General features: G+C 53.9%; 1 protein-coding gene across 1 annotated transcript in view; it reads right to left on the bottom strand.

The window, feature by feature from the left end:
* Positions 1-1,190: 1,190 nt before the first annotated feature.
* NYNRIN (NYN domain and retroviral integrase containing) overlaps positions 1,191-14,942 on the bottom strand; it is a 28,012-nt gene continuing 14,260 nt past the window's right edge. The window contains exons 2-8 of the mRNA XM_012812834.2: positions 12,708-13,366; positions 11,050-12,582; positions 9,821-9,951; positions 9,579-9,675; positions 7,620-7,721; positions 7,298-7,399; positions 1,191-5,827 (exon numbers count right to left, since the gene is read on the bottom strand). Coding sequence (XP_012668288.1) covers positions 2,977-5,827; positions 7,298-7,399; positions 7,620-7,721; positions 9,579-9,675; positions 9,821-9,951; positions 11,050-12,582; positions 12,708-13,366 — 5,475 coding nt within the window. The 3' untranslated portion in view covers positions 1,191-2,976. The remainder of the gene's footprint in view (positions 5,828-7,297; positions 7,400-7,619; positions 7,722-9,578; positions 9,676-9,820; positions 9,952-11,049; positions 12,583-12,707; positions 13,367-14,942) is intronic.

Raw genomic sequence — 14,942 nt, 5'->3', positions numbered from 1 at the left:
TGTGGAAATGTCTGTCTCCCTCGCCTGACTATGAGATCCAAAGGGGGTAGATACTATGTCATTCACATTACCTGTTAGCTGTCCCACACCTAGACAGAGGGTGGCACATAGTAGGTGCCCTATATATACCCAATGAATGGTGGTGTGTGCACATAAGCTGGAAGGTTCTCAGAGTTCCTCCTGCCACCCCATACTCCTTGCCAAAGTTCAGCAGAAGTCTGGGCAGGTAAGAAAGGCAGCAAAAAGCAGCAGCATAAAGTCAGGAAGCTTGGCCAGGGTTAGGGTCCCCAAGCCGGCAGAGGGATAACAGCAAGAGTTCCCGAGGCAGGAAGAAAGAAAGAATGTTAGCTAGCGTGTTGTAATGTTTACCCCACTCCCAGCACCACACTAGCCTCTTTACACAGACTATTTCGTGTAATCCTCGGACTGTCCCATACCTTAGGAATTTTTGTTGTACATTTTACAGATGGGGAAACTAAGGCCTCAGGAAACAGGCTACATAGGTAGCAAAGATAGTCAGTATCCAAACCAGGTCTAGTGTGTTTCCAAGAAAACTAAGCTGGTGCAGCACTCACACCACTGTCTGGAGCCAGGCATCATTCATTTTCATTCCCACCCTGCCCACTTTCCAAGATGTGAACTGAAAGGGCACCAGCCAGGGCTCTCCTTCCAGCTCTGCCATGAACCTGCTGTGGGGCCTTAAACATATCACTCTCTGCACCCTGATCTCCTCATCTGTACAAGAAGAGCTCAGGCCAGATGATCTTGACATGTACTATCTGGGCCTTAAAGCCTGCAAGTCTGGCTGGGAGGGTGGCTCGCATCTGTAATCCTAGCACTTTGGGAGGTCAAGGTGGGTGGATCGCCTGAGCTCAGTTTAAGATCAGCCTAAGCAAGAGTGAGACCCCATCTCTAAAAATAGCCAGACATTGTGGCAGCTGTAGTCCCAGCTACTTGGGAGGCTTAGAAGATCACTCTAGCCCAAGAGTTTGTGAAGTTACTATGAACCAGGGGTCAGTGCTGTGCTATGACGCCACAGCACTCTACCAAGGGCAACAAAGTGAGACTCTGTCTCAAAAAAAACACCTGCAAGTCCATCTGGGAAACAAATAGCAACCATACTCCACAACAGCCCCCATCCTCATCACTCCCATAATTGAGTCTGAAGCTTGAAAAAGACCTGGACGTTGGCTCCAGTTTGATTCGTTTATTGACAAATCAAATGGAAAATATTCACTTAAAAGGAGGGTATAAGAGACCATAAATGTAGTGAACAGGAGGAATGCGTACAGCACCAGGGAGGGAGGTGAGGTTCATACCACTTTGGGGTGGGGGGTGGAGAATGAGGAAGAGAAGGGCCAGGGGAAGAGCTGTCACCAACTCCACAGCTCATATTTCAGTTTCTCAGCTCCACCCAATCATCCTGTCCCAGACAGGGTTAGCAGCTGGAAATGGCTTAAGGGCAACATCCAGATAGTTGTTTGGAAGATTTGGGAAATAGGGAATCGGAGGGAATGTGGGTGTCGGATTTCCAAGAATTCTCTACCTTGAACCTATTGCCACAACACGTTTCTTGGTGACCTGGCAATCAGAAAGCTTATTCCTGGTCCCAGCTCAGCCACAAATTAGCTGTGCGGCTTTGTATATGTCACTTTCCTTCTGTGGGCCTCTTTCCTCTGCTGTGAAACAAGCAAGTTGGACTCAATGGCAAGTTTGGCTCTAGCATTCTGCAAGGCCAAGTGCTCCAGCAACCTGAGCTGGGCCAGGAGACTGGCTCAGCTTCCGGAGAACTGAAGCTACACAGAAGCCCAACCAGGGACACAGGGCTGGCCTTCACCTGGGGCCCAAGTGTTCTGCGGCAGTAGCAGCAATGCAGTGGGTGAGCACAAGCGCAGGACCTGAGACACTCACTCTCACAGCAGAGAATGGCTGTAAGGGATCCTGGCTTTTGTTCTACACAGGAGGGCCAGGGGAGTGGGGATGGGGGATCCAGACAAAGCAATCACACACTCTGTAGGGCCTGGGGTGTGGGGTACAGTGGAGGTGGAAGGGGCAGAGGGCTGTGGGGTTTGGGATGGAGGGTGAGGTAGAACCCTGTGCTGGGCTCTAATTGCAGATGCCCTCCCCCCTAAAACAGAGGCCAGGGCCCCTGGGTCTAGTAGAAGCAGCTCTTCAGGTAGAGATGCCACACTGGCATCAAGATCCTTGATTCCTGTGAGGTCAACGCCATCAAAATAGGGGGTAGGAGTTGTCTCCATTGGCTGGAGTCAAATTGAGGTAGGCAGCTGGTTCCCCACTTTCCCTCCGGGGGGCTGACAAGCGGGTGGCTCGTGGCTGACCATCCTCCCACTCCAAGCCATCCTCCCACTCCGTGAGGATGGCCAGCCCCTCCTTAACAGCTGAGCAGGCTGCACCTGGCTTAAGAAAGCTGGCCATGAAGCTGAGGAGCCAGCTGCCTCCCCACCAGCCTGTATGAGTGTATGTCAGCTGTGACAACTGTAGGGGCAAAGGGTCCCCAGATGAAGAGTTTGGAGGAAGGGGCCCGCATTTGAGGTTTCTGTGTGGGAGAGGTTCTAATTCTGAGGTCCAGAGCCACAGTCTCTGGTTAAGACAGTAAGATTCGGGGCAGGGGGTGCCCATCGCACACCTGCAGATGTGTGGCCGGGGAAAAGGTACTTGGGGAAGACACTGAGCCTGGCCTACCTTAGTAGGAGGACTTTCTACTGCCCAGTATAGAACTGCCAGGGGCCCATATCTGACAGCCTTTGGCAAATTCTCCAAGTACCCCTAACTGGGGATATTTCCATAGGGATACTGGTCCCTAGTTCAAGGCAATTCGGCAAAGCTTTATGAAGCATCTTCTCTACAAAAGGCACAACTAAGGGCCCCCAAAGGGCTGAGAGCACTGTGGGGCAGGGAGAGACCTAGGAGCAGAAACCCAGGATCCCTGGGGCAGGGGCTCCCCCATGCTCCTGCTCACTGCTCCAAGACCTTGAAGGACAAGGGTGTGCCACTCTTGGCAAAGGCCTTCATCAGACTGCTGGGATAGATGCAGCCCAGCTTCTCTGGAGTCGGGAAACCCCATACCCGATAGAGAGACAAGCTCAGCCGGTCCCCGATATAGAAGGGACCCACCCATTTGGCACTGCTACCATTCCTGGGAAGGGACAGCAAGAGGACCTGGTCCCCCACGTTCCATTCCTTCTCCTGGCTCTCCCGCTTGAAACGTCTGTTCTCGGCCTTCTCTCCCGCCTTGTCGGCCACTCTCCAGTGGAGCTCCAGCAGCTCCCCAACCAGCTGTAGCAGGAAGACATCCATCTTGAGCCCTTCAATATTAGCACTGCTCATCTCCCACCACAGGGGCTCAGCCAGCCTCAGCTCAGCCCCCGTTAGGACCCGGAATGGTGAGGGCTCAGAGGAAGAGGCCCTGAAGGCCAGGTGCAGCAAGGGCAGGGAGGCAGCCCACCTCTTCCCATGCAGGAAGATGAACTCCTTGAGGGCCCTCTTGAATTCCCAGTAGGCCTCTGAGCTTGTCAGGCAGGGGAACTGGAGCTCTCTACTCAGGGAGGCCACCTGCACTCCCAGAGCCAGCCCACAGCTCACCAGGACGTGCCGGGCAAACTGGGGGCCCTGGGCTGCCTCCAGCCTGATGGGAACACCCCACCTCGCAAACACATGCTGAAGCAGTACCTGGGCTACAGCCGTGTGCGTGTAGGGCTTCAGGGGGAATGCTTCCACCCACCTGGTGTTGGGGTCGGCCACGATCAGCACGTGCTTGTGGCCTTCCTCGCTTACGGTGACTGGGCCCACCACCTCAATCTGCAGGGTCGACCAAGGGGCAGTGGACCTAAGGGGCCACGGGGACTCGATAACCTTCACCTCGCTGCCTGTGAGACTGCGAGGAATGCAGAGCAAGCAGCTGCGGCAGTAATCCCTCACATGCTCCTGCATCCCAGGCCACCACCCGAGCAACCGCAGCTTCTTGTAGGTCTCCTCAGGCCTCTGGTGGGCCCCCAAGGGGATGTCATGCACACAGAAAATCAGATCTCTCCGGAGTTGCCTCGGGACTACCCAGACCCTGGGCTTCTTATCTCCCTTGAACATGAGCAGGCCACTCTCCTTGTCGAGGCTGAGTGAGTTAAAGGCAGAACTGAAGGGTGAGGAGCCCGGCAATTTCTGCCCAGCCTGCAGCTTGGCAATGATGTCAGCCAGGGTGCTGTCACTCAGCTGCAAGGCCAGCAAGTTGGGCCTCTTGCCCACGGCATGGGGAGTCACCACAGGGACCGGCACATCCTTTGGCAAACTCCACCACTGCCCACCCCCCTGGGCACCCTGCTTGGCCAGGGTGTCCACTGTCACAGCAAACAGAGAGCCCCGGTAGGAGGTCCGATAGATAAATGGGAGGGATGAGAGGCCGGAGGTGAGAGATATGATGTAGGAGAGCAGGCTTGGGTGCGGCAGGGGCGCCCCATCAGAGGAGAGGAAGCCCCGAGCACGCCAGAGGGGCAGGAGCTCCCAGAGGAGGCTGAAGATCCAGTTGCAGTGGGTGAGGAAAACCACTGGAAGCGGGGACTGGCCAAAGCGCTCCAGGCCACAGGCCACGGCCGCCAGGTGAGCGTATGTTGGTGTGTAAGGGGAGCAAGAGAAGGAAAGGGAGACAGGGGGGCTGGTGGGAGACAGGACATAGAGACCAAAGCCGGCGCACCACTCATCCTCACGGTAGAAGCAATAGCCTGACATGTGGATACAGACAAAAGTGGACAGGTCAGAAAATGGGGGCAGCACCTGGAAGAAACGAGGCATCGAGGAAGCAGGTGTCAGCAGCCGGTTTTCCCCCAGCAGGCCCTGGAGAAGGGTCAACTCCAGGGCCCTCTTGCCTTTGTCCTGTACCAAGAGGGACCATCGGATCAACCAAGCTTTGGACACCCTGCGGCCCTCCCGCGCCTCTGGGTCCACAGTGGTTCGGGAAGCATAGGAAAGGTCCAGGACCACCGGGGCATCTCCAATACAGCGGGAAAAATGCTTGAGGGCCCAGGCCACAGCATAGGGGCTGTCTCCACCCGACTGGGGGCCCTCGCTCTCCTCATCAGGAAGGAGAGGCTTTGAGGTATAAGCTATGGGGTGCTTCCTCCCTGAGTGTTCCTGGTGGAGGATGGCCGTTAGGGCCACCTGGCTCACTGTCACCTCCAGGAGGAAGGGCAGCTGTGGATTGGGGGCCGTCAGGCAGAGGGTGGACACCAGGGCCCGCTTTAGGGCCAGGAAGGCCTTCTCATGCTCCCGGTCCCACTTCCAGTCTGGCTTCTGTTTGAGGAGACTGTGCAGGGGGCCCACAAGGCCTTCATAGTCGGGGATGACGTCTCGGTGGGAGTCCATGAATCCCACAAAGAAGGAGAGTGCAGTGAAGTTGCTGGGGACAGTTAGCTGGGCCAGGTGGGCCAGAATCTGCTGGCAGGGAGCCTTCCCATCCCAGGGGATGCCCAGGTAGGGAGAAGCCACCCCCGGCAGGAGGTCGATGTCCAGGGCCCCATCGGGGGGATCATGGAGGCTGAGGCACCGGAGGATTTCCTCTGAAAGGGAAGGGGACTCTACTCCAAACACCGACGCCAGGGAAGAGTCAAGGTCATCCTCCTCGGCTGGCTTTAGCTTCCCCTGACTCTCTCTTTGCTCTTCGTCCCGCCTCTCCTCCTTCTCCATGATTTCTTCAAACTTCTGTGGGCTCTTCAGGGGCTCCGGGTCAGCAGCATCATCAGTCAACTCAGAGACCCTGGCTGAACTGGGAGGAAGGGTCTTCCACACCTTTAGGAAGTTGCCAATGTCAGTGTCCAACCTACACAAGATCAGAGGAAAGAAGGAGAGGACCACCCCACTATGACATGTCATCCCAGGGGAAAGTTTCATCTGTGGAAACCTCCCCAGAGCATTGCCCACTTCAAGTGTCCACCTGCTGCAAGGCCTGGGCTCAGCTGGGCTGGGCCACAAAGGCTTCCCCACCTCCTGTGTATGTCAACTCTAAGCACTAGGACTACATCATCACCTATGCCCTGGAGGCTCATCAAATCAAAACTCACTGACCCAGTAATACTTAAGGCAATCTTAGCCTGCACTTATGAAAGATGACTGGTAACTTCCATCCAGACCCCAAGATGAGCACACCAGAGGGAGGTCAACAAAGGGAAGGAAAGCCTGACAAGGGACTTGAGAGGACGTGGCAGACAAACCTTATCCACATGATTTCTTCCAAACTCATCCCCCTAGATGAGACTGGGGGACCTGGCCCAAGAAGCAGTGCCCTGCTGAGAAGGGCTTGGACAAGGTGCCTTATTGGGCCCAGGGAACTAAAGGGTTGTCAGGAAGGTGGTTCATAGGCCACAGGGACCAGAGGATCTGAATCACTGCAAATCACTTCTGCGAATACCAGCAACATGACCTTGGAAAAGTCACTTGCCTCTTAGATTCTTCAACAATAAAATGAGGATAGTGGTCCTTTATGTCTAACTCAAGTTGTGAGGATCAAATGAGATAACAAACATGGAAAAAATCCTACGTGGTGTAGACTCTGGATACAACGCCCCTGAGATACAAGAAAGCAAGAATAAGGCTGTTCACTGCGCAGGCACCAATAGCATGAAATGTAAATAGCCAATTGGCCCTCAATAAGAGGACAGATAAGTCTGTGAGGTCCTCATGTAACGGAATACTACATGGCCGTTAAAGTGAGATACATGAATTAGTGTGGCACACATCTGAAAAAAACTGATAAAACATTGAGCCCAAATCTCAGTTGTGGAAGGATACATACAGTACTAAAGTAGGTGTGTAAAATGTTAAAACTGCAAAACCCTACTGTAAGTGCTTCATGGATACATAAATGTGGTAGAAGTATACACCTCAAAAAGTGGGCCAGGTGTGGTGGCTGGCGCCTTATAACCCTAGCACTTAGGGAGGCCAAGGCGGAAGGATCCCTTGAGCGCAGGAGTTCAAGACCAGACTGAGCAAAAGCGAGACCCCGTCTCTACTAAAAACAGAAAAATTAGCCAGGTATTGTGGTAGCTGCCTATAATCCCAGCTACTTGGGAGGCTGAGGCAGGAGAAGCACCTGAGCCCAGGAGTTTGCTGTGAGCTAGCCACAACACTCTAGCCTGGGGCAACAGAGTGAGATCCTATCTCAAAGAAAAAAAAAGACATCAAAAAGCCAAATCACCCCCTATTCATTATTAAGCACTAGACAAATGTTGGCCAACACTAGGGGGAAGTTTCTAGTCAGTACCAGAAGAGCCTGAGAGGCCTGACATATTACCTGTTTGGCTTCTTCAGAAACTCATCTAAGGTGGGGCCATCACGGCCCAGGGGGTCATCTGGCACCATGAAGAGATTTCCCGCAAAGGTGAAGGGCAGCAGGCTGGACCCGGGAGAGAAGAGGCACAGTCATAGATGAGCTCTGCACCCACCCATGCCCCATGCCCACCTAGTGTCTCTGCAGGGTCTGAGCCCCACAGCTGCTGGCAGGTGCTGGTAAGCACTGCCCCAAGGACCCTCTCTCTGCCCCAACCTTTCCCCTGCCGGGGCTGTCCAACATCCAAGGGGCAGGAATGGCTCAAAGCTCTGGGAAGCTGCCTTACCGATCTTTGACAAGAAGTTTCTTGGAATTATTCATCAGGATGTGAATCTGCTCATTGGTCACAATGATTCCATCTGTCTCCTCCGCCAGCTTTACCATGAACCTGTGGAAAGAGCGGCAGTCACTAAGACCGGTCATCAGTCCCTTACTTCCTGAATCCTCTGGGAAAATGAACTTGCAGCTTCCCATGAAGTGTCCCAGACAAAAACACTGCCCTTCCTAGTCAGAGAGCCAGGATCCCAGGGCCCATCCGCTCCTCCATGCAGCCATCACTGATGGCCCCCTGAGAAGGTGAACTCAGATGCACACACCCCTGTTATATACATAGGTGCGCACACACACACACAGAGAGAAACCCACATACTCATCCACATTCACACTTGCATATCTACTGCCTCAGATTTTCCATCTTGCAAAGCAGAGATGAAATACCTGCTTTGCAGGCCATGGGGAAAGACAGTCTGTTAACTAAGGGAAATGGAGCTCCAGAGTCCCAAAATCAGCAATAACCCTGGGGTTTCAGTAGAGCCAAACTTGAGTTCTCTCCTTACTCATCCTTCCCACTTCCCACTGAAATACCCTGTATTGCTATGCAGATTAAACTGAATGAGGTAATACATGTAACTGTCTAATTCAGTACCTGCCACACAGCATACACACAAGTACTCCATTCTAATTCTTCACCAATGCACATCATTCATATACATGCTAAGACATACATACATATAAATATGTGCTAACATATACAAAACACATACCTGAATAAACACATCCATTTATGATCTCTTCTCTAAAGAGGGCTGTGACCAGAAGAGAAAGCAAAGGCTATCTACTTTTCAGTATTCCTTCAAGATTCCCATTTGGGCTACCCCAAGCATGCTATGCCTCAAGTGACCAGCAGGGGGCGCTGTGCAGAAAAGCCATTTTTTGCACAAACCCAGGCCTGAATTTAGAGGCACTTTAATTAAAAGACTATCCAGGGACCAGCTCTACAAGGAGGGATGCCTGAGTTTACCCGCCCAGCCCTTCCCAGGCCTGAAGTCTGGGTGAGTGTCAGGTCTTGGGGAAAGTGAGAAAAACAGAACTCCCTCCCCAGCATTGAGATGCCTAAATGAAGTTAAGACTTCTGGCTATATATATATATAGATATATAGATATATAGATATTTTTTTTGGTTGCAGTCGTCATTGTTGTTTTGGCGGGCCCGGGCTGGATTCGAACCTGCTGCCTTAGGTTTATGTGGCTGGCGCCTTAGCCACTTGAGCCACAGGCACCGAGCTAAAGTTAAGACTTCTGTCTGTCAGGCATCAGCTCCAGCCCAGGATCAGTGACTATGACAGGGCCTTCCCTGCCTAAAGACAGAGTCATAGGCTCCTGTGTGCACACCAGTCCTGCAGCCACTCTTGGGAGTAAGTGCTTAGGACTAATAGGCAGACATTTGGGGTCTCAGTGGACCAGGCCTCTCCCATTTCTGGAGCCCTATGAAGGACTGTGTCTACACACAGCCACACACATAGCTCCCCCCAGTGCTGGAGCTTAGCAGGAGGAAAAGACTTAAGTAGTTCCTGGAGACATGAGCTTCAGCCCCAAACAGTACCCAAAACCCTAGGATACACTCACTCAAAGCATCAGAAGTCACCTGGTTTACTCAAATTCAAAGCAGTGGTGTCAGCCAACAGGCCATGGGGAAAGACAGTCTGTTAACTAAGGGAAATGAAGCTCCAGAGTCCCAAAGTCAGCAACAACCCTGGGGCTTCAGTAGAGCCAAACTTGAGTTCTCTCCTTACTCATATCCTTCCCATTCCCCAAGGAGGTCCCATGTCCCACCCCATCCTTGCTGACAGGATCCTGCCCCCTACAACATATTGGCCTCCATTTCCCCAGAGAAGATGGGGCAGGACTGCACTTGACACACAGGCCCAGCACCCTACCCTGCAGAAGGAGGCTACAGCCTGCACACCTGTAATCATAGGTGGTGATCTTCTTGCCATTCTCCAGCTGGGAGGGGGTGATTGAAAGCATCTTAAGTGAATGTAGCTTCGTCAGAAAGTGGCTCTCTGTGGTGAAAGACAGATGACAGAGATGGTCAAAGGAAGGGCTAAGTGGAAAAGGCAACAGTGGGTTGGCAGAGGGTTGGGTCGGCAAGGCTGAGGGGACAGCCTAGTGACCCTGCAGGGGCAGGGCAGGCAGCAGACACCTCACCTCTCACCCTCCGGTTCTTCTTCAGCTGCCAGGTGGGTACAAACACAGTGACCTCTCGGTGTCCCCGGTTCCAGAAAAACTGCACAGCCATGGCAATGCCTCGGCAGGAGAAGAAGTGCTGGAGGCCATGTCTATGGGGATGTGAGACAGGAATGGCCCTTCTTGACTCCCCACCTCATCCCCAGCCAGCCTGGGGCAGCAGGCAATGCCAGAACCAGCTTCAGCACTAAGACACCAGCGATCCCCTTCTCCCTTCCCTCCATCCTCAGACATTCTGAGAGCAACTACTGGGTATATGGCAGACACTGCATCTCTGTGTGTGTGTGCACACATGTGTACGAGCACTGATGACAAGAGGAGGAAGGCAGACCCCACGCTCAAAGAGCTCAGTTTTTTTTTTTTTTTTTTGAGACAGAGCCTCAAGCTGTCCCCCTGGGTAGAGTGCCGTGGCATTACAGCTCACAGCAACCTCCAACTCCTGGGCTCAAGCGAGTCTCCTGCCTCCGCCTCCCAAGTAGCTGGGACCACAGGCGCCCGCCACAACGCCTGGCTATTTTTGGTTGCAGCCGTCATTGTTGTTTTGGCGGGTCCGGGCTGGGGATTCGAACCCGCCACCTTAGGTGTACGTGGCTGGCGCCTTAGCCGGTTGAGCTATAGGCGCCGAGCCAAAGAGCTCAGTTTTGAGATTAAAGCAGACAAAAATTCACTGACCACTTACTGTGTGCTGGGAGTGTGCTCAGCACAGATAACCATCACACGGCAGAGTAAGCAGTTTGTATGTAGTCATGCTAACACCCTCATTCAGTAGTGAGTTCCGCGCAGCCAGGGCAGTCTCTAAGCACCAGCACAGACGGAGAAAGCTTCATACAGAAACTCCACTTCCCTTAGGGGTCTGTGCTGGGCTTTGACGTATGGGCTAAAAGCTTACAACCTGGCTGGGGAAGATCACAGGCCCTGGCAATAGACAGTTCTGAATCCAAAGGCCAGCTGGGCCCCCTGCTGATTCAGGGACCTGGGTAAGATTCCTCACCTCTAGGCCTGTTTCTACGTCTATCAAATGGGAAAACAGAAAGCTGCCCTGGCACTCAACATGATCACTTCCCTCCTATCTTGTCCCCATATGACCCACAGGAAGGTCAAGAAAGGATACCCACATCCCATCCCCCAGGGACTCCCTGCCCCAGCTTCCCAGCACCCCCACCCCCAACCCCGTGCCCATGGCTACTCACACCATGGCCACACTGCTGCCATCAATGACTACTCGCCGCAATCCCTGGTCTCCAGGTTCCTCAGACAGGTTCAGCTCGAAGGGTGTATTCAAGGCCTCATGGTACCTCTGAAAGCTGGTCACTGTGTTGTTGGCCTGTGGGTGGCGAGGCGACTGCCTCGGGGCCCCCTCCCAAGGAGCCCCCAGTAGCCCTTCCATCTGGAACTGGTGTTTACTGCTGAGGACCAAGGTGCTGCTTGCCTGGGGGCCCTTTGGGAAGGAGGCACTACCCCTTGATGAGGGCTGGACCTCACTTAGCAGTTTGGCTACATCCAAGGTTGCTCCTGCCTCTGTGGACCTCTTCTGAGCTACAGGTGTTTTGGGAGTTCTGGAAGCTTTAGGGGCTGCAGATGCTTTGGGAGCTGCAGGTGCTTTGGGAGCTGTAGGTGTTTTGGGAGTCGTAGACCCTGTTTTAGCTGTAGGTCCAGTTTGAGCTTTGGGTGTTTTGGTACCTGCAGGTGATGTTTTGGCTGCAGGCAACTTCTGAGCTGTGGGAGTTTTTGGAGTCCTGGGCACCCCTTGATCTCCTGATGCCAGTTGACCCACAGCTACTTTTTGTGCTGTGGGCACCACTTGAGATGCTGGCTTCGTTGGAGCCGAAGACACTTTGGGAGCCACAGGCTCTGTATGCACTGCCAGCATCATTACAGGTGTAGGCACTTTGTGAGCTGCAGGCAGCCCCTGAGTTGTGTGGGGGTTTTCAGCTTTGGACACTGCAGCAGCAACGGGCACTTTGAGAATTTCAGGCACTGTTTGGGCTTCAGGTACTGACGGAGCTGTCATGGGCTTCCCTTGCCCCATGGGAGGCTCTGGACAGGGTCTCTCTTTCAGTTCCTTACAATCTGTCTGCATACTTCCTTGATCCCCAGGCTCACTTCCAGCTTGTAGCTGTGGTGTAGAGGTCAAGGGTGGCCCTATCTGAGGAAGTCCTGGGCTAACTTTGTCCTTTACACTCAAGCCCCCTGGGACCACCAATAAACTCATGACTTTTGAGGGGGACTCTGACCGTGGGCAATTCTGCAGGGCTGCCTCTCCTCCCAGCACCTGATCAGGTCCACAAGCTGGGCTTCCCGCACTGGGCAGAGGAGCCAGCTCCTTCTGCTTCCACTCCAGATTTAAGGGCAAAGGATTCTGCCCTGGCAGTTTCAGCTGAATGGGGCCCAGAGGTCTCTGCCAGAAGGGGAAACTGAAGCATGCCTGGGACAGGAGCCAGGCCAGGTGCAGAGAATGAAGCTCGTTGATCCTCCAGAATGTTGCAGCAATAGCCCCTGGCCACAAGGGCCCAAAGGCTGGCCCGGGGGTCCAGGCCTTCCAGGGGGGGCACACACCTAGGGCTGACACTGGAGTCTGGAAGGGGAGCTTATCTTCTACTCTCTGGACCTGTCTTTGCTGCAACAAGGCCTGTGTGTGGTTCCCAGAGTCCTGGCTGCTGGTGGCTTGCGCTGGCCCTTCCTCTTGAGCGCTGTCCATACCATTCTGGTTGTCGGAACTGACCCTGGAGGAAGCCCAAGTTTGTTGAAAAGATGGGAAAGACAGTTTGGTCCCAAACTACTACTCTTACCTCCAGGTTGGGGAGCAGGGGTAGGGTCAGAGAAACTAGACTCATTCTCCAGAACTTACCGTACCAGCTGGTTTGCTGCCTCCTGCTGTGTGCTCTGGGCTGGGATCAGGGATGTGCTGGCTCCCACGCTAGTTAATCTCTTTGACTTTTCTGGGCCCCCATTTTGGAGGGTTCCCATCTCTAGGAAGGGCCCAGGACTCTCTCCGATGGACACCATGGCTGGGCCTTCCTTCTGCTGCTGGGGAGGACAGATCAGGACCTCCGGGTCGGAGTGGGTGTCAGAGATGCCGAAGTGACTGAGCCACTCAATGATGTCTTCCTTGCCTGCAGCATCTCGCACCAGGCTCAGCAGCAGCTCCTGGACTGCTGGGGGCAGCTGCAGCAGGTCCCCTGCATACTGGTCACCACGGATCCAGACCAGGGCCCCAAAGGCCCGGGTCACCTCGGCCTCCCAGATTCCCCGGGGGGTGAGCAGAGGGGCAGGACCCCAACGCAGACGCCCCACCAGCTCCTCCAGCCAGTTCTGGGTCATGATGAAAGACTCAGTCAGCCCGCCCACCATCAGGGAGCCAGGGGGGCCAGGCACCAGGTAGGCCAGGGTGCTCCAGCAGAGGCAGTCCAGGAAGAGGCCCTGGGCTCCAAGGAAGGCACAGTGCAGGATGGGTGGGTAGCGAACCTCTTTCCATGTCTCTGGGCTGCACAGGCCCTTCAGGTACTCCTGAGTATAGCAGAGAGAAGGCAAAGAAGCCAGCCCTTTAGGGGCCTGCCCCTGGCTCTGCCCACCCCACCCAGAAGGCCAGCCCCTCACTAAGCATATACCGTCCCATGAGCCCAATGCCCCACACCCCACCCCCTCCACCCCCGTGCTCAGCTGCTCTCTCCCTGGTCCTACCCCTTACACACCCATTTCTTTCCAAGGAACACTGACAGAATGAGAGGAGCCTGGGAGAAAGGAGGGAAAGGACCCAGGCTTGGAGTCGAGAGACCTGGTTCTAGCTCCAACTTGACCTCAAACGATTAGGTTAATTATGGGCACTGTATCACCTTCTCAGTCTCTTCACCTAAAATCTCAGGTTAAACTATGCTACTTCTGTGGTCCAGACCTGCTCCTGCACCATGAGTGGTGTAACAGCTAGGGGGAAGTGGCAGCATACCACTGAGTACCCAGGGGTGCATGTCACCTGGGCCCAGTTATTTATCACCCCCCACCCCATGCTGCAAAATGGGAATGGTAACAGTTTGTCTCATTAGGTCATGTGAAGCTTCAGTGGGTCAACACATAGGAAGCGCTTAGGATGACGCCTGGCACTGCCTGTTCCCATTCTGCAGGCTCAGTAGGGCTATGCAGCTTGCCCAGAGGCACAGAGCTAGAGGATGACTAGGCCAGGATAACAGCTCACAGCTCACAGCTCTCTCTGAGCCTGAAACCAGTGCTTTTTGCACCTCTTCTGGCTGACTGCACAGTAATCCTGTGGGGATTTCTGGCTTAATCCCCCTTCAGAAGGTCTCTAGCATAACCTGTACCTGTTGCCCAGAGGGGACAGAGGAGATAAGCCACCGGGCCAGTGTCCAGGGGAACCCCACAGATACACACAATGGCTAACTAGAGGGAAGGCCTCTGCCTGTCTGGGCAGAACAAGACCTCAAGTTCACAGGCCTCACACGCACATTCTTCGGCAGTGGCAGGCATGGGAGAGCTTTGGGATCCTGCACTCTAAGGCGGAATTTCTCCAGCATGGCCCCGCGAGTGCTCCCTCTTAATCAACCAAGCTTCTGCCCCATGTCCCTCCACATCCCATGTCTTCTTTTTTTTCTTCTTTTTAAGACAGAGTCTCACGATGTTGCCCTCAGTAGAGTGCCGTGACATCACAGCTCACAGCAACCTCAAACATTTGGGTTTAAATGATTCTCTTGCCTCAGCCTCCCAAGTAGCTGGGACTACAGGTGCCCACCACAATGCCCAGCTCTTTCTTTGTTGTAGTTGTTACTGTTGTTTGGCAGGCCCAGGCTGGATTCGAACCCACCAGCTCCAGTGTGTGGTGCCCTAGCCACTGAGCTACAGGGGCCGAGCCCAGATCCCATGTCTTAATAATCATCCCTCTTTCTGCTTTCCCCCGACAGTCCCATTATGTAGCAAAAACTCCCCTTTGGATCGCCAACAGCCACCCTTCCCTGCATGGGTTTGTGCTTACCTCTTCTACCTGGCCTACACCACAGACCTGCATCCCTTCCTCACTGGCCCTGCAATACACCCAGTTCTAACTCCTTTCTTTTTCTTTTTTCTTTTTTTTTTT

The sequence above is a fragment of the Otolemur garnettii genome, unplaced genomic scaffold, assembly GCF_000181295.1.
Source record: "Otolemur garnettii isolate 467f Iridium unplaced genomic scaffold, OtoGar3 scaffold00225, whole genome shotgun sequence".
Classification (NCBI taxonomy): domain Eukaryota; kingdom Metazoa; phylum Chordata; class Mammalia; order Primates; family Galagidae; genus Otolemur; species Otolemur garnettii.
This window is presented reverse-complemented; position numbering and strand designations above follow the sequence as displayed.